General features: G+C 44.6%; 2 protein-coding genes across 31 annotated transcripts in view; one reads left to right on the top strand and one right to left on the bottom strand.

The window, feature by feature from the left end:
- The window catches only part of LOC135099705 (cell surface glycoprotein 1-like), a 164,103-nt gene that overhangs the window by 9,285 nt on the left and 129,259 nt on the right, over positions 1 to 25,559 (bottom strand). For 19 of the 30 annotated variants that reach the window (XM_064002138.1, XM_064002156.1, XM_064002151.1 and 16 more), the window contains 4 exons: positions 7,893 to 7,951; positions 5,279 to 5,326; positions 3,712 to 3,862; positions 2,623 to 2,810 (listed from right to left, as the gene is read on the bottom strand). In XM_064002138.1, the coding sequence (XP_063858208.1) occupies positions 2,623 to 2,810; positions 3,712 to 3,862; positions 5,279 to 5,326; positions 7,893 to 7,951 (446 nt within the window). Of the gene's footprint in view, positions 1 to 952; positions 1,070 to 2,622; positions 2,811 to 3,711; positions 3,863 to 5,278; positions 5,327 to 7,892; positions 7,952 to 25,559 lie in introns of all 30 variants that reach the window. The other 11 variants (XM_064002153.1, XM_064002146.1, XM_064002144.1 and 8 more) reach the window with 3 other exon arrangements.
- LOC135097525 (cilia- and flagella-associated protein 251-like) lies at positions 15,823 to 25,559 on the top strand. The gene is made up of 3 exons (XM_063999459.1): positions 15,823 to 15,874; positions 17,855 to 18,453; positions 25,266 to 25,559. The coding sequence occupies exons 1-3, from the start codon at positions 15,823 to 15,825 to the stop codon at positions 25,356 to 25,358; spliced, it is 744 nt and encodes a 247-aa protein (XP_063855529.1). The 3' UTR covers positions 25,359 to 25,559.

Below are 25,559 nucleotides of genomic sequence, written 5' to 3' on the forward strand. Positions count from 1 at the left end.
CAGAGAGCACCACTGGACACTCCCTCCAGCAGCACCACCAGGACCCAGGCAGCCCAGCACTTGAGTCCATGCGTCACTCGATATTAGTACCCTGAATCACCACCATCACTTACTCCATAAAAAAAAAAAAAAAAAATAAATAAATAAAATAAATACAAAAATAGAAAAGAACATGGTGTTACAGCGAAGCATGTCAGCTGTTAGGTCTCGTTTAGCTGAAATTCTGAACTAAATATATACGTAATTAAATGAGTTATGGTTCACAGAGGAAGGGCGGAAGCAGAGGCCTGAGCTGCGCTGCGTGAGTTGCTGGTAGTGTTTGTCTGCAGCCTGGAACGAAGCATTACTGTTACGCTTGACTGCAGAGCGGTGAAGAGGCGCCGCTGGGTTACGGCTCAGTGGAGAGAAGTTAAGAAAGGAAGACGAAGCAGCAATAATACTTGGGCTGTCAAACCTAGAGAGAGAGAGAGAGAGAGAGAGAGAGAGAGAGAGAGAGAGAGAGAGAGAGAGAGAGAGAGAGAGAGAGAGAGAGAGAATGTATCGTACTCAGGTGGGAATAACAACAGAATAACACACATGCCAGTTCGTATACACAGCCAAAATGAAAGTGGCATTGAGGCAAGTCGCCAGGCCGGGCCCAACGCTCCTGTACAGTGTGTTCACGAGGTGTCATGTGGGAGTCCCTTCAGGTCGGCAACACTGGCAGCTAACCTGTTCATCATCCCTTACCACCCACCCACTTCAAGAATTTCTGAACAGTATCTTGACCAAATAAAGGCGTTTTTTATTACTTTTTTTTTCGTTAGTTTGACGTGAATCTCTAAGAAGTGAGCATCAAGACAAAATGTTTAATGATGTAAAAGATAAGGTGAGGCAACTGCGTGAACCGACCTTAAGGTTCTCGCTTCTCTGTACAAGCGTGTCTAAGCAGTGTTCATGGGAGTGTGTGTACCTTTATCCTCTGTCTCTTATCGTCGAAGGCCGCGTCAGGAGTGCCCGTCTCCATGGTCGCCTGCCACGGGGACTTGACCAAGGTGAGACTCCCCTCCCTGCTTCTCAGGAACTGCTCCTGTTGGGGTCACTCGTCACCACCTCACGTCCTCACCCGCTCACCCACCATCATGCACCACCACTACGCACACGCGCGCGTACGCACACGCACACACACACACACACACACACACACACACACACACACACACACACACACACACACACACACACACACACACACACACACACACACACACACACACACACACACACACACACACACACACACTCTCTCTCTCTCTCTCTCTCTCTCTCTCTCTCTCTCTCTCTCTCTCTCTCTCTCTCTCTCTCTCTCTCTCTCTCTCTCTCTCTCTCTCTCTCTCTCTCTCTTCCTCACTTTATTATCATTATTTTTCATCACCACAGCTATATCACCACTAATGCTTATTCGCACCACATCTGCATCATCACAGCACCACACACCATACTGTACTACACTCACGTTGCTACCAGCCTCACCATCACCACTAGAGTACATCACTACCACCATGATTTACACACATCAGTTACTATTACACAAGAATGACAAACTCTCTCTCTCTCTCTCTCTCTCTCACAAATATCCACAAAAGTATAGCAACAGTCCCAAAAGAACACTATATTCAGCGCACTCAGTATTTTTGAGTTACCGAAGCCAGAAATTAGAGATGAGAAGGAAGTGCAGTAGGGAGACGGAAGAGATGCAGTGAGCGAAAAAAATAAAATAAAAATGAAAAAATAAAATAAATTTGAACCTGGAACTTGATAAAATAAAGCACACATATGAATATAAAGAAATCACAAGCTAACGTAAAAGGGGAGAAAAAGAAATAAGCTGAACCTTGCTGAAAAAAAAAATAATAATAGGAAGAAAAAAACATGAGAGAACTTTTATAAAATTCCAAACACGAGGTAAAGAAGAAAACGAAGAAATACAACTCAGGATCTGCTTGAAGAAAGAAAAGAAAAGAAAAGAAAAAAAAAAGAAAAACGGTGCATTAAACACATTAAAGTGAAATCAAGCAAATGCATCTGAAACAAAAACATTAAAGAAGAAGAAAAACGTGTAATGGGGGCAAATTTCACACACAAGCACAAAACTGAAAGGAAAATGCAAATAAAGATAACAAAGATAAAACTAAAAAAATCGATGCTGGTCTTCGAGGAATGAACTGAGGATTGGCAGAGAGGAAAGGCGAGGTAAGAAAGAGATTGGGACAAGCAAGTATTATTTTTTCTTTTTTTTGCTCACTTTCAACTTCTAAGTCAGCGTGGATCTACACCATCATCATCACCATCATTACACCTTCATCACCATCATCATAATCCTACTGCCATTCCCATCACCACCATTTACATAGCTTATATCACCATCACCATAATGTCTCACCACCAACACCACCACACACCAGCACCATCACTACTGCCATGAACATTCATCCCCATCATCACTTCCACCACCACCACTACATACTATCATCCTAATGCCATTCACCATAAGCACAAAGCCTCATTACCAACACCACCAACACCATAAGCTAGCACCATCACCTGCCATAACCCTTCACCACCACCATCACTACCGCCTACCATTATCTGCTGCTGCTGTCGGTTCCTCTCCTCGACCGCGGACTTCTTTACGGCCAGGTCATCGGTGACAATGGACTGCGGCTGCTGCTGCTGCTGTGCCCTGGTGGTGGTCTGCGCCTTCTGCACCGTCGTCTCGTCCACGATGAACTTGTCCATCCTCTTCTTTCGTTTGGCAAAGAGCTCAGCACCTGCGGGGAGAGGAAGAAGCAGAGAATAGGAAGTACAGTCGTGGTAAGAGGTCAGGTAGTATGATGCTCTCACTTCCACTGCATGCTGTGTTTTCCCTGCAGTCTTAAGTCTTCTGATCTGGGAGGATAAAAAGTAAAGACAGGAAAACATAGATATACAAATAAAATAAATAAGTATAAAATGAAAATAAATAAAAATCTCAATTCAGGTTTTCTTTAGGAGACTCAGGTGATCAGAGGTCTTTAGATCAAGGGAAAACTCTAAATGCATTGGAAGTATGGAGGTGGTTATTACTGATTCCTGCACACAACAACAACACATCTGAGAGTCAGTTGTGGAGGTGAGTGTTATGTGTTACTCAATTGCTGGTCATGTGTGAAGGTGAGTGTGGTGTGTTATTCAATTACCGGTCATGACTAGACGTGATCTTACTTGATTGTGTTTTTATTAGAGAAGTCAAGGTCGTCATGTTCCGTCTTTCTGTACTGCTTAATCATATTTTCTTTTATACTTAATGTTTTCTTAACCTACACTTCTTTCAGTAATATAATCCGCTCATATATTGTCGTGTCTGAGAAGTTTAATTTTCTTATCATTTTTCTTTGGACTTTTCCCATATAACTTCTTACTGTGTCCTCTTGATGATGATGATGACTGTCCAGACACTAAACATTCAATATCAAAATTTCCTCTTACTTTTGGTACATTAATAAGACAACAACCATATCGTTTCTTTATCTACTCTCCTCTAGTTGTGTGTGTGTGTGTGTGTGTGTGTGTGTGTGTGTGTGTGTGTGTGTGTGTGTGTGTGTGTGTGTGTGTGTGTGTGTGTGTGTGTGTGTGTGTGTGTGTGTGTGTAAATGTCGCTTTTATCACCACACCCCACCTAGCCACCCTCACCTTTGCCTGTGGGACTCTGCACCTCCGCCACAATCTTGCCGACCTCGGGGCTGGTGGGGACTGCCTGTTCCATGAGCGTCTGGTAGTGCTCCTGTACGGCGTGGAAGTCCTGCACACCCTTGGGACTCATCAGGAGCTTCATCGGTGGTTTCTGAAGGAGGGACACAGGTTACTGAAAATACTGGCGGAGGAGCAGCGAAAGCGGCTCACGAGATTGTTTAAACTTCAAACACTTCCTATTCGTACGTGGGGCGCCTGAACCTGCTGCGTCTTGGTACATACGAGCACCATGTTTGTCCCATCACGCGGAGTCTGGAGTAGTGATTTTTCTACCTGAGGAAACATGAACCTAGTAATACTGCCGCTGGGCGGTGCTCTCACCCGGTGACCGACTGAGGCATTCACATGTGTAGAGAATCAACTTTCTATTCCAACCAAAACCTTTAGTTACTTGCAAGATACTTCACTATTTGCACATGTATAATACGTTACCTTGTGTGTAAGTAAAGGTTTCGATAAGAATATAAAGTCAGTTTGCGGCACGTTTTAAAAACAGAGTGGAATACGTCTGCCAAACAGTGGGTGAGAGCATCGCCCAGTGGCAGTGTTATATTGCACGTGTGTCCTCAGGTGGCAACATTACTACGCCAGGCTCAGCGTGAAGCGACTGTAGTTCTCGTGTCATTATTTTCTTTTAACCATCATGGCGTCAGTATAGGTACATGAAAATCACATCCAGCAGTAAGTGCTGCACTGCGTCAAGGCCACTCCAGTGACAACCTAGACTCGAACTACAGGAGTTTTTATTCTTGTAATTAAAATCATAGTAAATAAACACTCAGGTAAGGAGCGCACATTCGCGGCGACGCAGCAACTTTACCCATGCTAAACTTTTCGCTTAAAAGTAAGTGTTTACATTCTGAAATTTGTGTATACCTAAGATAAGGTGAATGAGCATCATAAGGTACGAAAAAATCACGTCTTTTGTACCATCTGTTCATGATTCCCTTTCTGGGGCGTCACAACAAGGCAGTGCTCCTCGCTTATTCCTTCACTTCTTGGCCTGACTCCAAAGTGGAAATATAAATTAAATATACAAATATAGTAAATAAAAAAAAATATTTTATTATCGCCCCCTAGTTCATCTGCTACCTCAAGGATAAAGTTTAATAAAGCACTAAAACAAAAAATAAACACTACACTACTCGTATGTTAAGGAGAGCGCGGCGATCCACAAGCCAGGCGTGGAGCGAGGCAGTGTTGTTGCTGCATGTCTCAGCTGCACCCGGAAGGTGTCCTGTCCCTCTCTCATTTTATAATTTTCACCAGTGTTCAATAGTCTAGTCATCTAATGAAAAATAGATGTGAATATCTATATTCTAATCTTAGACTCGTGTTAATGACAGGCAAACTATTGGCTAAGGTGTTGTTGTATTATACTAATCTAGATTATTGCAACTATCTGTATAAAATAAATGTCACACGCGCCTCAATGAGCGTCGAGTTAACAAGACACCGAGGCTTCCCTCCTGCCGAAGGGTTGGCGGGGAGCGTGACCGTGACTTACTTTGGTGTCCACCTGCTGGACGGTGGGCACGGAGGCGGGGCGCTGGGTCTGGCGCCACCGACACACACAGCAGACACAACACCACGAGGGAGATGAAATAATAATGTTAGTGGCAGTACACAGAACAGAGGGAGAAAGGGAGGGCATGGAATGGTTACAGGAACATAAAAATAATAAAAAAAAAAAAAAAAAATTGAAGGCCTCCTGGACTGTTACCTGCAGAGATACATTGAATTATTTCTTGTTATACATTCCATCACATCTTTTTCTATCTGCCTCATCAAGGCTCTCACAGTGACACGCTTGTCGTACAAAAACACTCAAAAGCATTGACCGACACAACAACTGAACTAAGCATATGTGACGTGTGAATCATGTCGCCTCGATTATTTTACTGCTGAAGGTAAGAGGCGACGAAGCTCTTCAGGGCGTGGACGAGAGTGGAAGAGAACGAGGGATCGACGTGTAGTGACAAGCGCGTGTGGCACTCTCAGTTGGAAACATTTGCACCAATCGTGTCCGTCATGTTCGATGTTGTGAAGATCCACACATGGACGCTGTGCAGAGGTGCTGTATGGCCAGAGGAATGTTTGTATGCTTAACATGGCTGCCAATGTGTCGAAATTCATCCTTGAGCTTGTAAGTGTTAATATTTTTTTTTTAATATTCATCTTTTCACTTTTGTGGTGTCTTCATAAATCCAATTGCATATATTATTAAACTTCTGGTGAGTTACTTCCCCTCAAAGACGTGCTGTGGCAGCCAGTGTGATCACGCCACTGTGCCCTGCCTTGTGTTGTTCTTCGCCGCGTTGCAACGCACGCCAGCAGCCGGCGAAAGCTGCGGCCCACCTGTGCTGCTTTCAAAGATGAAGATGAGCGGGGCAACAGTGTGCTATTGTGCACGTGGAGAGACGGAGCAGATGTGAACGAAAACATTATTTGCTTTCCCACCATCTTTTAAGTATGATATAAATATACAGGTATTTTTGACCGAATGAACTTGAAAATCGGTAGTACATCGCTGCTGAATGCGTGGCGGGGCGCCCATCTCAGCAGGACAGAGGGTGGGAGACATCGCTGTATCCATGCCCTTCTTTGAGACGCTTCCCTTCCACGCGCTGCTCGGCTTTACATTCAGCACAGTGAGTCACGGACGGAGTATTCACGGGTGAAAACACAGTCAAGAGATAATTAAAATATTAATGATCCTTAACGAAAGACCCGCAAGATTATTCCCACTATCATCATTATAACTGCAGCTTTCGTTGCTCCCACTCTCGCTGCCAACTGCTCGTAAATGCAGCGGTGCGTCTTGTTTTTAAACACCCGTCCCGCGGGGCCGCAACCAATAAGCTGTGAGACAAGAATTATTATGGTGCAAGGGGAGAGGCAGCACAGGTGGGCGCGGCGAGAATGAGGAAGGAAGCTCCTAAGTTGTGCGAGGTGGGGGATTAAAAGTGATAAACAGAACTCTAGATGTCTTTGTTCATCCCGCAGCCTTCATATACACTCGGTGCTAAGAGATTTACGCTGCTTGACAACGAGGGGCGCCCCACCCGGCAGCGTGACGCACCCTCGCCGCCTCGCCCGGTGTGTCACCACGCAGGGATGTCCTCACTATTCTGGGCTGCTGAGCGGCAACACATGCCCGCCTGTGGTGGGCGGGCGGCTGACACAATGCTCTACCTGCATCCCTGCTCGTCTTCGCCCCGCAAGGTTACTGTCAAAAGGGGGAAAAGGAAATCACAGCAAAAGTTGAGTAGATTTACTTCCCAATCAATTTCACTGTTAACACATCTCTTTACACCTTGGTTTCTCACTTCAACGGCGAAACTGATGGGAAATACAACCACTCAACCCTTGCCTTGGTTTCCTTTCCCCTCGATGAGCACTCGTCGAGCCGCGTCAACTGTCAACCTTCCTTTCGTGTGTGTGTGTGTTTGTATGTGTGTGTGTGTGTGTGTGTTTCTACACTTTATATGCAAGCAAGGTGAGGCGTGTCGCACCTTTCCCGACACCCGCGTGCAGGACACAGTGCTTAGCCAAGAGGAAATTACAATCCCTGCAATGAGGCTGCATATGGTTAGTATTAGGTAAAAAATAATACAAGAAATGGAGCAAAAGTAAAACACAATAAAAACTTGCTCAAAATAACAAAAAAAGAACACAGATAAGCCATAACTGAACGCTTGAGTGCAAAATACAAAAGAAAAGTGCAACAAACTTGTAAAAAAAAAAAAAAAGCCACCAAGGTCACCAGGGCGAGGGTGTGGGTGCCTGAAGTGACTAGAGGCACGCTCACACCAGACGGAGGGAAGGGAGCAGGGGTGGAAGGACAGGAGGACAGGAGGACAGGGACAGGAAGGATGACGGCCAGCTGAGGGGATCCGAGACAGCGGTGGCAATCAGAAAACATTAGAAGAGAAAAAAATTGATACGAGAGAGAGAGAGAGAGAGAGAGAGAGAGAGAGAGAGAGAGAGAGAGAGAGAGAGAGAGAGAGAGAGAGAGAGAGAGAGAGAATGTATATGAAATGTTAGCCCCTCTCTCTCTCTCTCTCTGGTCACCGCAAACAGAGCAGCACAGTTTCCTCGGCGTCCGCTTCACAACTCACCATTGGAGGCTGCTTGAGAAGAAGGTCTTCCTCCGGCCCTTCGCCGCCCTCAGCTGAACCTGTGGGGAAGAAGTCGATATGAATACTAATTTAATGAGGACTGGAAGTGTGCAGTACGTGGTGGTGGTGGTGGTGGTGGTATGTAAAATTTAAATACAAAAGACAACAAGGGAAAAGAATGAGGAAGAGACTGTCCAAGGTACTTTTTTTAACGTCGTGTGTGTGTGTGTGTGTGTGTGTGTGTGTGTGTGTGTGTGTGTGTGTGTGTGTGTGTGTGTGTGTGTGTGTGTGTGTGTGTGTGTGTGTGGTGACCCTGATGCCTCTACACATGTGTCCTGGCGTGTGACGGGTGACGGGGTAATGGGGTGATTAGCACAATGGGGCTCCACACCTCCCCGTCACATTGTTTCTTCACTCTTCGTCACGCGTCCCGCCCTGATGACACTCACCCTCCCACAAACACACACACACACACACACACACACACACACACACACACACACACACCTAACTAGCTACAATCTGTCCGCAAACTATTTTCACCCTTTCACTGTACATTAATTGACTCTTTCATTCTTTTTATTGTCCACTCATTGACTACTTCACCCCTTTCATTGCACACCGACTGTCATGTTTGTGTTACAGCACTGTACGTATCCATCAGTCAAGCTTAATACGGTACACCTGCATTCAATCTTCTAATCTTCCAAGACGTGATTTCACTTCACTCGTCACGCTGCAGTCCCGCACTCTAGGTCACATCATGCTACTTTCTCATGTAAATACCATAGCGGGTGAACGGAAAGTGTCCCATATTCAGGTGATGTAGGTCGCTGCGGTTAAAATAACACCGTAATCTCAACAGTCTATTTCAAGAGAACAATATCGGGACATCAGAACTAATCTGGCTTCCATTTTCTGTTTCCACTAATTATTTAATTTCTTTCACTTTTAGGGAAATGTATTTTAGCATTTTTCTCTTATTTTTTGTGGCTTAGGTCGGCTTCTTTCACGGATAATAAAAAAAAGGAAAATAGGAAAGTAGGAAAGAAATAACCTTTTTAGAAGTACTTAAAATTACACTTTTTCCCATATGAAAGAAAAAAAAAAAAGAATGCACCTTTAACTTTTAAGAGACGACTTCAAATTAGTGTTTCTTCCTACTATTTTTTTTGTGCGCAGGTAAAATTCCATCACGCATTAAAGAAAGAAAAAATATAAATAAAACATGAAAACCTAAGGTAAGTTGGTAACAGAAACCCTTAACGCAGGGAAAATGACGACCTAGGGACCGGGCACTCGCGTCACCTTTTGCACCAATTCCTCATCAGCCGTGGAGTGGATGCAAATCACCGGCAAGTCACCCAGATACCGACAGTCGATTGTGACACCGGGCAAGTGGAGCACCGGGAGGGGAGAGTAAGGAAGTGATGGTGCGGTATGGGAGGTGGGGGGAAGTGGGAGTGGAATGGGAGGTGGGGGAGGTGAGGGGGCATGGGCGCTCGAGAGGTGCATAAATCACGCGTGCCCTTGCCAGCATCGCCTCGAGTTACAGCTCATTGGAAGCCCTAAACGCGCACATGGCTGAGTGACGTAATGAAAACAGCGATACATGAACAGATAAATACATCAGTAGAAGATAAACCTCACGTGGCTGACTATGACGTGACAAAAAGTAATGATAACTACATAAATAAAAGAGGAAGACCATCCACCACCATCAGTGTAATACAGCGGTGCACGTGACTGACTTGCGAAACGAAAAGTCATCATAGGATAAATACATAAATAAATAGCAAAACAAAAACAAAAAAAAAAACATCATCACCCGTAAAATATAAAGGAATACATAAGGAACTCTGGCTCAATAAAAAAAAAAATGATGGTAACTTCACAAATACATAAAAAAAAAAAAAAAAAACTCCTGTCATTATCAGTAAAACACAAAGGTGAACGTCTGAGCTCTATTGTCCCGCCTCGGCACTTCCTGTGATGAGCGGACGGCAGTTCAAACTAATCACCATAACAGTATCTTCACCGCAGCCAATTAATGACTCTGTATGTCTTCCCTTTACTTCACCCACGCCCTCTGTGGTTCTCAGTTCATTCTTCCTTCACCTCTTCTCATTCTTCCGCTCAACACAATTACTGTCGGGGGTCAAAATACATACAGTCCTATACCACTTTCACATTCATATTATTTAGTTTTCATTTAATCTCTACCATCCTAAAGCGTTTTCTCCCTTACCCTATTCTCTCTCTCTCTCTCTCTCTCTCTCTCTCTCTCTCTCTGTGTGTGTGTGTGTGTGTGTGTGTGTCTTCACATTCCCCACCTCCGATTAATCATAAGTCCAATGAAATGCTAAGAATCTTAACTACCAGATTTATAAGATTGCCAGCGGATCCGAGGACTTACACTGGAGGAAACACAGCACAGTAGGAATAAATACAACACAGGATTTCTCACCATGACTGTACCTTGTATTCAGCGCCCTATTCCCTTACCCAACTCGGTTTTTCCCACATCCACACTTCCCTGCCAGCGAGATAAAACATCCAACAAAACCTCTTACAGCACCTCACCTAAATATTTCCTGCCTCCCCGGAAGCCACCTATCTTAACTTAACAACACGCGATTTCCTTCTGCACTCTTCACGTCAAACACTAAAAGCTTGGATCACGGAGGGGCAGCAGCGTGTGGCAGGTGTGATAGCGTTGTGTCGCAGTGATTAGGTGGCCGTCACATTCAGTCTCTTGTGACATGAGCTAATGGCGGGGACGGGGGACGCTGCGGTGTGTGGCCAGTAACCTCAGTCTCCTTGCACGCGGAAACACTCGCTACTGGGTATTCATTTATTATTCACTCTGTCACTATTGAGCCATCTTCACCAAAACCATATACAAATTCAGACACTTATTTTATTGTGTCTTAGTTCGGAAGCCAAGGAGAGATAAATCTTTTCTTTCTGTTTTTGTCAATGTTAGCAACCTTTTACACTGATCTGAATGTTAATAGAAGACGACTACAGGATTAATAGTAATAATAAGCGAAATTCTACCAATGATCTGTATTCGTAAAACTATTTTCAAAGGCCTCAGAGATTACATATTGGTTAGATTCTCATTTGTTTTCATCAATGACAATAAAAAATCTTAATTGTTAAGTCACTAGAATCATGAAAACACTATTGAAAGCCGCACCAACTTTCACTATACGAAGATAAAAGTAATTGAAATGAGACGCTAAAATGTTTAACAATGGTCTTTAAAATATATCGGACTGAGGTTACAGTTGTAGCTTCCTCAGCCAAAATGCAACGAAATGTCTAAAACAAACGTACAAATGTTGCGATATAGGGAAGTCCAGGTAATTATAGACTTGGTGAGGTTGTGGCCTGTGGTAAAGACGGAGGCGTGCTGGGGAGTGGCCAAGCAACGCTATTTTCATGTTTCATTGCGACCAGCCCGCCCCTCCCCGCCCTGCCCCGAGTGTCTGGCGTCGCGGCGCCTCCCGGGTGACAGTGCGAGGGACCCGACGCCTGCTGCTCGGATACGCCACGCCCACGGCACTGTATACCTTATAACTGTCTGCCTGTCTTTATGTGTTTATCTGTCTGTCTGCCTTTCTCTCATTCTACTACTGTGTTTTCATCTATGAATGATGTTTAACCCTTTGTTAGACGAGTTAATAGGTGTACTGATTGGTATAACAGTGCCTAACACCTTGTACTGCTTTAGTTGTCTTTCATTAACCTCCCTATCACTGTAAAAATGGTTGGGATGAAGACACAGGAGAGAGAGAGAGAGAGAGAGAGAGAGAGAGAGAGAGAGAGAGAGAGAGAGAGAGAGAGAGAGAGAGAGAGAGAGAGAGAGAGAGAGAGAGAGAGAGAGAGAGAGAGAGAGAGGGGGAAAGATGGTTAATATCTTTTTATACGCTACAGAAAAATATTTGTGAAAGCTTAGCACAAAAGTAGTGTCTAATAAGTTATAGGTATTGAACGGAAAAAAAAAAAAAATTGTTTTGCAGTGAAAGGGTTAAGAGGACCTTGACCCTGGACGTGTGAAGGCAGTGGTGGTGGTGGTGATGGTGGTGGTGGTGGTGGTGTTGGCAATATATATATAACTCACTAAAAACCAATGCATATTAAAGCCGGAAGGATGACTGTTTAGAAACGCTTCATCGGAAATAGTTGTATTAAAAGAGTCTCCGTAGCGTGGGAGTGTGAGAACAGTTAGGCAGTGTTGCAAGAAGGTTGTAGCAGACACCGGCTTCTTCGCTGACGCAAACTTACTGGTCTCGTGGTAAAAGACAAGGTTACATAACACTCCTCACTCAACAACGAACTCGTGCATAACAAAGGTGGTAGATGAAAATACAAGTCATAAGGAGTATAATTTTTGAGGTAACAACAAAGTCCTGAGTGTGTGTGTGTGTGTGTGTGTGTGTGTGTGTGTGTGTGTGTGTGTGTGTGTGTCTGTGTGTCTGTGTGTGTGTCTGTGTGTGTGTGTGTGTGTGCGCGCGCTACAATCGAAAAGTGATAGACTTCGTAGAACCCAACGAAACTGACGCACGAACACGAATCAAACCAGGTGAGCATTTCTAACCCGCTGCCACGCTCCTGCAGAGTGGCGGGGCAGGGCGGGACTGATGGTGGAGGGCGGCGGTGCAATCAATACAAGTGGGTGTTGCAGACGTTTTTTTCCGGTACTTAGTTTTCTGTGTCTTGGCATCCTTTTGTTGTACATGGAGCGGCAGGATCGCGCGACCGCCTAACGTCGCAAGCATTACAGTTACATCAGCGTCGTCTTGAAGCTTCACAGTCAACACCAAAGGAAATGACCGTCATACATAATAATCCATATCTGCACACCACTATTCATGGCTACTCAAGCCCAATATTACATGTATGTAAAGCGTTTTTGTAGATACAATTATATAAAAAACAGCTCTAAAATTACACTTCCCACGAAAAAATTCCTCGTTTTCATTCTTGGATTCTTGGTTTCTGTGACGTCTCCCTCCACAGGAATTTTGGTGATTTACAAACGTGTATTCACAGGTGGCTGCGGCACACAGCTGAGCAGCGATGTATCTGCGAGGAAGCAGAAATGTCGCGAAATGAGTGAGTTTATACGTCGCTAGTTTTCGTATCACTCCTGAAGATCAGCAGCTCGCCACGTCGCCCCCTTTCCGTCTTGGAAACAGCGCTGCACGTGGCGGCAGGAGAGACCTTTAACAAAACAGAGCAAGGACACATTCCACACTCGGTAAAAGAGATGTTGATCTCCTAACGCGGCAACAATACACACACTTTACACAAATTACGGCGGCGAATAACGAGGCGGAAGAGATTTTCTCCACCAAACAATGAAAACACCGAGGAAACACGAGCGGATATGCGTCGAGGTACAAAAAGTTCCCCGCCTCCTCTAAAAACGGCGAACCTCTGCAGGGCGTCGCCGCGACCATGTCTGGCGGGACTGATGAAAGAGAACAGAGACTTCCTCCTCCCTGGGAACCTCACAGCGGCGGGCACGCTGTGTTTCAGAGATGAACGATAGACCGAAGACTCCCAAGAGGTGTCAAAGCGAGGGGCGGTAACCCCACCGTGCGTCACTCTGGCTGTCAAAATTGTTCGTGGTCATATATACTTTATCTCATTCTATTAGTAATCCAATGACATAGTGAAGGATTTCTCTTCATTCACTCCACCAATCACTTCTACTCTTCAAGTAGTTGCTGGCCTAAGGAACAGAATACTGTTTACTATTCCACTATCAGCCTGTGACATAATACACTCCTCACAATCTTTTCCTGAAAAAAAAAAAAAAAAGCATTAGGTGGCAGACAAGCCACGAGCACGGCATGAACTTGTAGTCGAGAGGCAGTGACTCACTTGGAGAGAAAAATGGAGTCGTGGGAGCGTTGGTGGGAGTGTTGTAAGCCCTCTCACACTCCTCGGCGATGGCGTCCGCCTCCTCAATCATCACCACCATGGGCTTAGGGGGCTGGATGCCCACACAGGGAACCCATCCTGCGCGCACGGGCATGGCGTTGGCTGACGGGGCTGATGGATGGCTTGTAGCCTAAGTTGAGGTTCAGGGACTGACAGTAGCACACTGTTCCAATGGTTCACACGCAAGGTCCTTCCTTCACTACGATGAGCAAGAGGGAGTGGCCTGCACCATGCAGAGTCCGCCGCCCTAGTGAGTCTCACGCCCGAGTCCCGCCACTCAGCCTCCTTCAGCTGCTTTCCCCGGGCCCGGTAACGAGCAGCGCCCTGGCCAGCCACACTTGTACTGGGCGGGCCAGAGTATTGGCCGCGGGAACTGGTCGGCTGCCACACGCCGCAGGGACGGTGGCGCCGCACTCCTCAGCCCCGCGCCGCGGCTGGGAGTGTCATGCCGCGCGCGGCCCAGTGATGGCGACTGCAGGCTCTCGTGGGGAACACCGACTCAATAAATATTACAGAATTTATATTTAACTGCTTCAAGTAGTACTGCTGCCGTAAGTCTTGTTTTAGCTTACTTGATGTGTCTTGCAAGTTGTAACATTCCCCACGCGGAGACAATTTATGAATGGCGGCCACTGTCACTACAACAATACTCGACGTTAAAGAGTTGTTGGGGCCAAGAAGGCGCCCCGGCTCACATTACTATCAGGTTTACAATCTCGTGACATGAAACCTTTTCGGTGGGCAATGACCTGTGCCACAGTGCTCGGGAGAGACTTCACTGCCTGGATGGCGATTGGAGGGAAGCGTGTCTCTGCACAAGCCCACAGCAGGACGCTCGATGTATCACGCCCGCCTCACCTGTTCCATCTGCTTGGGGAACAACAAACAGCCACAAGCTGCACGTTCCGGGGTTGCTGCGTCCAGGGTCAGTGGACATGAACAAGAACAACTCGACACTCTGCTGGCCAAGTTCATGCAGCACTCGGGCCGCAATAACTTCTCCTACTTCATTCTCTTTCTTGTCTTCCTGCTCCAATTTTGTTTCTCCTCAGATATACAACCTTGGCAAGAGTGTGTCACGTTTCCTCTTCCTGTTCCTCCTCCTCTATTGCTCCTCTTCCTCCTCCTTTCTCCTTCTCTTCCTCCTCTTTTCTTTTGTTCTTTTCATCCTCCTCGACTCCACCTCCCTGACACACGTCGCCGCAAGTAAACAGGACGTTGCATAATAGACTTGAACCCCTGACAAGTCTTCCCTCCTGGTGGCAGGCCGCCCAGGGAGGGACACTGCCTCACCTCCCTCTGTCCCCGCCGTGGACTCATCCGGTCTGGCGGCAGGCCACGGAGGCGCTCCAATGCCCCACCTTCAGCGCACTCCGTCCCTGCCCTCCAACCCCACACAGGCCACAGAAGCCTTCCCCCAACCCCTCCGCCACTGACGGATGAGGGACACCCAGCACGCAATTTCATCGTGTTCACAGGCACACTCTGGAGCTCTGCCTGATCATATTTTTACACTTTTCTATGACCAGAGTATCAAGATATTCCTTCAAATAAAATGGCAAACCCGATTGTAAATATTTTTCAGTCCACTTTTCGGAAAAAAAACCGGTGTTAATGGAAAATCTGGCACTTTCACAACTCGTATAGCAAAAATTTACTACAGCTACCACTACAACAACAACAACAGCAACAACTACTACTAGTACTAGTACCCACTACCACTACTAATACTAATACTATAAATATTGGTGTTATTATTATTCCATACTACTGCGACTAAAAATGATATTTGTATGCATTATCGCCGATGATGATATTTCATGATGGATAACAATAATTACAATTACAACCACTACTTCTGGCTGAGAGTTCACTATACAGTTCCACAACACAGGAAGGATAGCCTTTTTTTTTTTTTTTTCTATTGTTAGTTCTGTCGAATATCGTAACATTCTCACAGACCACTCCAATCATGTCACCAGGACGCGCTGCCTGCATTCACACATTCAAGGAGTATCACGAGGGTACAATTTTAGCAAGGCGTTGTAAAACCGGAGGAAGGAAAACCTTGCCTGTCTGGCACGTTGCACCAGGTAAATCCTTAATGAACGCTAGTAAACGAAAGGTGAGCATCAGTTTCCTGTTTTTTTTATCTTATTATTATTATGAATACTGTGCAAGAAGGAAAACCTTAGAGCAAAGGCAAGGTTTTAAGTTCTTTGGTATGCACATCAGTGAGGCGAAAAATTCACTACTAGAAATATTAATTATTAAAAGGCACTAAAAACATGCACCTCCGCCAACGCCATGCAATAATGTGAAAAAAACAATAAACATCAAACACTCTACGTACACTTAAACGTGGCATGTACCGATGTACTCCCAGCAAATTTAAACAAGAGAGCCTGCAATTAATTTTGAATCCGCAAACACATTCAGATCTGCCTCACATTCAGATAAATTACATCCTGATCCCAAAATTACTTCTTACTTTGGAGATATCTTGTGGGCAGATAAAACAGACATACAGACAGACAGGTGCAGGTGAATACATAACCACCATAACGAAGGAGCTGCACTTCACAGATTACCCATAGATGTCTTTATGAACAAGGGTAAAAGAGAGAGAGAGAGAGAGAGAGAGAGAGAGAGAGAGAGAGAGAGAGAGAGAGAGGAGGAGAGAGAGAGAGAGAGAGAGAGAGGAGAGAGAGAGAGAGAGAGAGAGAGAGAGAGATAGAGAGAGAGGAGAAAAGAGAAGTGCACCATGACAGACCCCGTGGTGACATTTATTACACACACACACACAACACACACACACACACACACACACACACACACACACTGCAAATCTGTGCGTCGCGGAGGAAAGAATCTGTCTGAAAAGCCTCTGAGTGCCTTTGTGGTCTGATTTCTTAGTTAATAATCCATAGCAATCCTGTATAACCTTACTGCTGAAGTTTCGTGTGGCAGTTCAAAATAGATATACAAACTAAAACGCATTTCTAAATTATTCTAATATATCAAATTTGTTAAAACGTATCCCAGTATTATCCATCGCTATAAAATCTGGTTATTTTTCCTCTTTCAGTTTCACAAATTAACATTTCCTTTGCATATAAGTTCATTCCAAACTAAAACGCATCTCCATATTATCTCAAGCTATCATATTTGTTTTTTTTTTTTTTTCGAACAGCGTGTATGTTTTCCCCTTTCGGAAACTCATAAATCGACATTTCTTTCACATAGATATTTATAATCCAGGGGTGCATTCCTGTGGGCGAGGAATTCCTTGCTCCTTGCGCTTCTTGCTAAAATGTTGATGACTAACGTACGTTTTTATAATCGTATATACGTGAGGCAATATCATGTTTACCTATCTTGATCATGCCTTTTTTTTTTTTGCAAGACACTGTAAGATTGGAAGTGACACACACACACACACACACACACACACACACACACACACACACACACACACACACACACACACACACACACACACACACACCACCTGTACCTACTTTTACCGCAAAGCTAAGAGGCGGATATTCATCTTCACGTTTGTAGAAAGTTAAAAGGAAGAAAATGCAAATATTTACTAAATCGGAGAGAAGCTTAACTCGTGTCATTTATCCGATGGTACCGACAGAGAGGGAGGGGGAGAATGTAAAGGTTGTGTTTATTAAGACAGTGAGTGAGGGAGGGAAAAAAAGAGAGAGGTCAGAGGAAGAGGTGAAGGCTGTGAGAGAATTGTTTATTATTTGTCTATTAGTAAGTATTGTCGAGAGAGAGAGAGAGAGAGAGAGAGAGAGAGAGAGAGAGAGAGAGAGAGAGAGAGAGAGAGAGAGAGAGAGAGAGAGAGAGAGAGAGAGAGAAAAGAAATGCAGTGGCAGTGGAAGATTCACATTCAGATCCGGGAGACCAGTAAGATTTGACGCTTTCACTTCCTCGCCGCCTACGCCAAGCCACGTGATGCGCCCGCTCCCCCAACACCCACCCGCCAGAAGAAGAAGAAGAAGAAGAAGAAGAAGAAGAAGAAGAAGAAGAAGAAGAAGAAGAAGAAGAAGAAGAAGAAGAAGAAGAAGAAGAAGAAGAAGAAGAAGAAGAAGAAGAAGAAGAAGAAGAAGAAGAAGAAGAAGAAGAAGAAGAAGAAGAAGAAGAAGAAGAAGAAGAAGAAGAAGAAGAAGAAGAAGAAGAAGAAGAAGAAGAAGAAGAAGAAGAAGAAGAAGAAGAAGAAGAAGAAGAAGAAGAAGAAGAAGAAGAAGAAGAAGAAGAAGAAGAAGAAGAAGAAGAAGAAGAAGAAGAAGAAGAAGAAGAAGAAGAAGAAGAAGAAGAAGAAGAAGAAGAAGAAGAAGAAGAAGAAGAAGAAGAAGAAGAAGAAGAAGAAGAAGAAGAAGAAGAAGAAGAAGAAGAAGAAGAAGAAGAAGAAGAAGAAGAAGAAGAAGAAGAAGAAGAAGAAGAAGAAGAAGAAGAAGAAGAAGAAGAAGAAGAAGAAGAAGAAGAAGAAGAAGAAGAAGAAGAAGAAGAAGAAGAAGAAGAAGAAGAAGAAGAAGAAGAAGAAGAAGAAGAAGAAGAAGAAGAAGAAGAAGAAGAAGAAAACTCCGCCCAGTTCCTCTCTCGTCTTATCCTCCCACCTCACCTTCGCCCTACCTAATTATATCCTATCTACCTCATCTCTACCTAACCTGGCCTAACCCAGACCATCCTGACGCTATTTGATTTAGCCACATTCAAATTAACCTAATCTAACTCACGTAAATTTAAATAAACTAATTTAAGTTAATCTAACCTATCCCAACCCAAACTATCCTGACGTAACCTAACCTAGCCAAATCAAGTCATTTAACATAATACCTAACCTAACATTACCCAACCCAACTCGATCCAACCTAATCTAATTCAAACTCAACTAAACTGAACTATGTTAAACTGACTTAACCAAACTAATCAACAGGAGCCGAAATGAACCGAGCTAAACCGGAACGAGCCGAACTGAGCCGAACCGAACCGAACCGAACCCTAAATCAACCTAACATAATTTAATCTGTCCTTCCCTCTTCCTGTACCTTGTCTATTTGAATCATCGCGGCCATAACCTACCAGCATCTCAAGCCTATTCATGACTATACCCTAAGTCACTACGTAAGCAAACAAACAGCACCAGACCACTCAACCACTACAAGACTGTCTATGATAACCTACACAATCTAATCTAAGAGATGTTAGATAGTAAAGACGAAGGCTCCTCTCCTTCCAACTTCCATTCCATCCCTGCAGTATTCTTTACCCCTCCCAGACATGCCCCGTCCAAGCTAACGACACCACGCCCCTGCCTCTAAGATGCCACGCCTTACCACACGCCTCTACCACGCCCCCTCGTTTGTCCCGCGGCAGCATCCGAAACATCACCATCATTTGCCACCACGGAGCATAACAAGGGCATGACATACGAGAGAGAGAGAGAGAGAGAGAGAGAGAGAGAGAGAGAGAGAGAGAGAGAGAGAGAGAGAGAGAGAGAGAGAGAGAGAGAGAGAGAGAGAGAGAAAGTAGTGGCAGCGAGGGAGGGACGTAGTGCCAGGTAACTTAACACCAATAGAGTGCCAGCGGATGCCATCTCTCTCTCTCTCTCTCTCTCTCTCTCTCTCTCTCTCTCTCTCTCTCTCTCTCTCTCTCTCACAAACACTCGTACACATCTACCCGTAACAAAAAAAACAAGGCACCGTGACAGCCGTTGAATATAAAAGCATCTTTACCCTCATCCGACAGCAATGAAGACTCCGCCATGAATCGTCTGAAGAGATCTCCCTACTAATTAACTCGCTCTCAAACTCTCCTCCCTCGCTTTTGCTACGCTGTGAATGAGGACGAGCGGCGGGACACTCGGCAGGAAGGTGAGTCAGGGGATGTGGAAGCTTCTTGAGTTTACGTACTTAGGTGAAGATAGTAAAGACTTATAAATAAAACAGAATGAGATGAAAAACTGCTCTGCTACATACTGTCCTTGAGAGAGAGAGAGAGAGAGAGAGAGAGAGAGAGAGAGAGAGAGAGAGAGAGAGAGAGAGAGAGAGAGAGAGAGAGAGAGAGAGAGAGAGAGAGAGAGAGAGAGAGAGAGAGAGAGAGACGGTAAATATAGTTGGCATAAAAAGGAAGTTTAAGAAAAGACAATTAAAGACAAGTGGTATAAAGAAAAGATATTGTGTATTAAAGGAAAAGGAAGAGAGAGATATGGAAAATAGAAAAGGAGAGAGAGAGAGAGAGAGAGAGAGAGAGAGAGAGAGAGAGAGAGAGAGAGAGAGAGAGAGAGAGAGAGAGAGAGAGTTTATCATGCCTAAGTAACGATACATGAGCCACGAACGATCGATAAACACACAAACAAACATAATATGATGAATGGCGTTTTCCCTCACTGCTGCTGTGGCCTTGAAATCCCTCTCCCTCTCTTACTCACACTCTCCTCTCAAGGTGAACACGCACGCGATCAGTCAAGTGCTCTCTCTCTCTCTCTCTCTCTCTCTCTCTCTCTCTCTCTCTCTCTCTCTCTCTCTCTCTCTCTCTCTCTTCTTCGTTTGACTTTTCCTCCACCTTTTCTTGTTTTTTTTGCCATGTCTTTAGTATTCCTTTCTCTTCTAAGACTTCCTGTTCTCTCTCTCTCTCTCTCTCTCTCTCTCTCTCTCTCTCTCTCTCTCTCTCTCTCTCTCTCTCTGTCCTCCTACTGCCCTTTTACCTGTAGTGATCCTAAGTAAATTTCCCTTACGAACATTACACACTCAAGATTTCCCCTAAAATAATTCTCTTCCATGACAATTTAGGTTAGTTTAAGCTGGATTAGGTTAGGTTGGGAACTTAATAATGGAGAAAAATTGCTCTGATTAAGTTCCTACGAGTTATTTTCCCCCATTAGTTCTCCACCTTCACGGTTTCTTTTTAGAACAACTGGCTCTGTGACAGGTTAGGCTTAGTTTAGGTTACGTTAAATTGGGTTTGCTTAGGTTGCACTGGGGAGGAGTTATCACTGGGGACATAGCTTTTGAAATATTGCGGGATGAATGTTTGTGTGTACATTATACTTAGGGAAAATCTTTGCTACGCCATACAGTTCTTACGAGACAAACAAAGCCTGGTATTCTGAAATGTTTCGTTCTCTCATCACTACTATTTTCAAAAAAAGGTCACGGCGATGATTGGTCAAATTCTCATGGATGATTTTTTTCCCACTGACCCTACTTTAAATATGACCAGAAACATGGAAACGCCCTCGAAAACCTCACTGATTTGCACTACAGCTGGTAAAAAAAAAAAAAAAAAAAAAAAAAAAAGAGTCGAGATCTGACGACGAAATGTTTGGCAGAACTGTTCCATCTATTACTGAACACCCCCCTAACGAAGCCACCCCAAAGACGAAGATTTCTAATGTACGCAATCCCTCGCTCATAAATCGTACTCCACACCTTCCTTCCCTCACACTCCCCATCACCATAACTTTCCGCCGCGTCCACTGTCCGCCTGGCACTGCCCTGACTTCCCCTCTTTCTGGCACCTCCGGGAGCATTTCGGGGAATCCCAGTTTGAAGTGCCAAAGTGAGCTGCAATCAAGCCGAGGTTCTCTTCCCTTACCACTGCCCTCGCCTCTTTATTTTGATTAATTATATAAACAAATAACTACACCATCAATCTCTCTCTCTCCCTCCCTTTCCCTATTGACGTTTCTATTTTTACGTTTTACATGCTCCAGAGAGAGAGAGAGAGAGAGAGAGAGAGAGAGAGAGAGAGAGAGAGAGAGAGAGAGTTATTGAATTACCAGCGTCCCGGAAGTTCGCGTTTTGCTCGCACTTCAGTGGCACCTCGGCCAGTTCAGACCACAAACACGTCAGTAACACGTCAGCAGCACGTCAGCAGCCAGCAAAACGATTCGTCCCCCTTCCCCACGCCAATAAACCACCATAGTAAAGGGCAGGGAGGCGCGCGCCCCGTGTTATGCCTCGAGGAGTGAGTGCAGGCCGCGTGGGGGTGCGAGGTGACGGGCGGCGGGCAGTGGCAGTGCCCCTGAGTCATCTGTTTCATCACGGCGCGCCACGCAGTGTTGGCCTTGTTCCTTGTGGGTAATCACACTGGCTACTTTTTTCCTTACTCTAGCTGGCACCGGCCCGTCCTGGCACCTTGACTCGAGCTCTGATTTGTTAAAGCAAGGCGCGTCATGACCACATCACGCGTCATGCTGCCCTTGAGTACACCACGCTGGCCGTACTGCCACACTGTGTGGTGGAATGACCCGCGCCACCTGCTGCTGCTGCATGTGGTATTCAGGGACAGGCAGCGTAGGCACTGAGTCAAGCCTGTAAACTTCGCAATCCTTAGGCATTTCAGCGCCGCACACCTCATATCCAGCCTCTAGTCCTCTGTGAGGGTGAAGCGCCTCTCAGAGTGAGGGGGAAGGGATCGTACTTGTCATAAGGTTAATTCTAGGTCACTGATACCATGTCTCCGTCGCCTCAACAATTACGCTATATCGACTTGTCTTCTCATAAAATACAAGTTTATATAATGCTCGAACGACCCTCTTAGTCCATCGTTCTCCTTAAAGGACACTAAGCATAGATCTTAAATGTACCTTCGGTGATTAAATAACTGTCAACATTTACTTACGAAACAGGTACTAGCATTGTCTCATAGCTTCCTAGAGTACGTAAGTTTTTTTTTTTTTTTACTACCCAATGTTCCTAACACTTGCACAAAAAGTCGCCAATCCGGTAGTCTGTCGAGAGAATGAAAACAACCGCATCTTTCATTCTCTTTACAAAAATATGGCTGAACTCTGTGAACCCTTCGCACCCCCGCGTGACGCACCGACCAGCTGGCGGCACGACCCGCGGCTGGCAGGAGATTTTACGACGGCTGATGCTCGTTGCGGCTTTGTGTGTGCTAAAACTTAACCCGCAACTCCATCAGGGAATAATGTTTTGGTTAACAACTAATGTAATAACTTAAACAGAAATCGGACTAATGAAGCGACCGCAAGCATCATATATCTAGGCGTCTTCTAATAATATTTCAGCTAACTGATTGCCGAGAAAATCTGTCATTAGTACTGAACAGTGTAAACAAGTTCTCACGTCTTTCAAGGGCAAGGGGAAGAGCCAAGCCAGCACCAATGACGCTGTCCAAGGAATGATTTAGCGTATGGGCACCAAGATGAGTGAAGGTTTTGGTGAAAGTTTGACAGCGGTCAGGGAAGCCACCGACGGACGCGGTAGTACTCACACCCTTGGGCTTTTTTTTTTTTCTTTTGTCGTTATCAGCCAGGATTCCAGTAATGCTATGGTTTCAACTACAGTGGGAATGTGTTCTGCTGAACAAAATTACAGTAGTGTTTAACACACACACACACACACACACACACACACACACACACACACACAATTAACATCAGGAAACCAAGTGGCCGAGTCTAAAAAATAAAATCTAATGTGTTTAATTGATGTTTGAATATTACCATGTATGTACGTTCGTGACTGTGAGTGTCTATCGTATTAATGAAAAATTGAGCTTCCGTTTGTGTGTGTGTGTGTGTGTGTGTGTGTGTGTGTGTGTGTGTGTGTGTGTGTGTGTGTGTGTGTGTGTGTGTGTGTGTTTGTCAGTGTAACGGGCAGCCGAAACTCCAAGTTCGAATCAGATAAAACTCGGCAGGCCTCAGCTGGATAAGAATAAATTTCATTCCACTTGAAACTTACAACGAAAATTATTCAGATAACATCTATAGACTCAATAATCGAAGGTACAAAATTCACCAATATACCTGAAATTTTCATCGTGTAGCACTCACCGTGGTATAAATTTAATTTTATTTATGAACCTATATATACGTGCAATGGAGAGGTCAGTGATGAAGATCGTTACTCTTCCAACAGGTCATGTCAGAGGTCACAATATAACATAATTTTCCATCCATATGAATGAGGATGAAAATTTTGTGGGTACTCGTAAGTCGAGATGATAAAGTTCTTGTCTTAACATACGTACACCTACTCACCACCAGGAGGAGGCGTGCACCGATCCCGCGCTGTGGTGGTGGTGGTGGTGGTGGTGATGTGAAGGTTATGATTAGAGATGGAGGGAAGGGAAGGACAGAGACGGCACAGCGTCACTACTGCCGCCGTTGTTATCAGCTTTCATTTTCTAATGGGTGCACTAATGAACACACACACACACACACACACACACACACACACACACACACACACACACACACACACACACACACACACACACACACACACACACACACACACACACACACACACACACACTCTCTCTCTCTCTCTCTCTCTCTCTCTCTCTCTCTCTCTCTCTCTCTCTCTTTCACGTGTTCAAGAGAGAAAGGCACAGCGTCGTTAAAAATCTACAAGACAATTACTATATGATACAGACAGACAAGTTCAATACGTGTGGTGGTTTGCGTCCACAACACCACCACCAGGTTCACGTCTGGGAGGAGGAGGAGGAGGAGGAGGAGGAGGAGGAGGAGGAGGAGGAGGAGGAGGAGGAGGATGCACAAGGTTGTCCAGTCTTAGGCAACACTCAGTTCGTTAAAAACCAGTTTTTTTTTTTTCCTTTTCCTTTTTTTCATAATCAAAATTATTTTCATGTACTACTTCTTATCATTACGCCATACCAGAGAAGATTAATTTTGACTCGATACATTTTGGTGTTGGAGAGGAAGACAAGCAGAGTGCCAACAAGCAACCAATACATAACGTCATTTTAAAAGTATACTGTAAGTCATGAGTCCACATAAATCATGAGCATAACAGCTTCAACACAGCAAAAGGTCAACATAACATGAATATCTGGAGAAATGTTTATACTTGATTTTTTCTTCCACTTTTTTTTTCTTTTTTTTTTTTTGTCCATGGAATCCCACCTTAATTAGCAACAGAAAATCAACCCTTTCACTTCTGGATTTCCCCATAATCACCTACAACTTATTATTTATTTATTTTCACGTAACAGTCTCTTAGTTACTTCTGTGGCATACAACATACAGAATTAACCTCCTCTTTCATTTTTCTGTGTATCTATGCATTACTTTTACAGAGGTTTAATGATTAACAACGTACGATCAGATCAATGAAATGGTTAAGATTATTGCTGATGTTCCAATATTTATCTTTTTCATCCAACTAATTGTCACCCAAGTGATTTAACTGGTGCTGACTGTAATATTTCATGCTGGCGTCACACAACTGTCATGGTAAGTCAGTGAAGCAAAAAAGCACCTTCATCAATTAATATAATTTGGTTTTACGTTGAATTGCTATTTTATGTGCATTTTTGGGGGTCTGAGTGCAACCGAACGAAGAGGAGGAGGAGGAGGAGGACAAAGAGAAGGGCAAGGGCGAGAACAAGAACGAAGAAAAGGAGGAGGAGGAGGAGGAGGAGGAGGAGGAGGAGGAGGAGGAGGAGGAGGAGGAGGAGGAGGAGGAGGAGGAGGAGGAGTATCATAAAGGTTAAACAACTGACAGTGGAACCAAAAGATAAGATAAAGGAGGAGTTGGAGGAAGAAAAAACTAAGACATAGGGGAGGAGGAAGAAGACGAGGAGGACAGCGAAGACGAGGCGAGCGTCAGGAGGGGACAGCGTCATTAAAGTAAAAGAGAAGCTGAAAGTGAAGGGAAGCGATGAGGCAAAGACACGGAAGGGCGGGTCAGTCTG

This window comes from Scylla paramamosain, chromosome 4 (genome assembly GCF_035594125.1).
Source record: "Scylla paramamosain isolate STU-SP2022 chromosome 4, ASM3559412v1, whole genome shotgun sequence".
In the NCBI taxonomy this organism is placed as follows: Eukaryota; Metazoa; Arthropoda; class Malacostraca; order Decapoda; family Portunidae; genus Scylla; species Scylla paramamosain.

Coding starts and splice junctions, on each gene's coding strand:
- LOC135097525 (XM_063999459.1), top strand. CDS start 15,823: ATGTCACCAGGACGCGCTGCCTGCATTCACACATTCAAGGAGTATCAC. Junction 15,875..17,854: donor ATTCAAGGAGTATCACGAGG/GTACAATTTTAG, acceptor CCCACCCGCCAG/AAGAAGAAGAAGAAGAAGAA. Junction 18,454..25,265: donor AAGAAGAAGAAGAAAACTCC/GCCCAGTTCCTC, acceptor AACGAAGAAAAG/GAGGAGGAGGAGGAGGAGGA.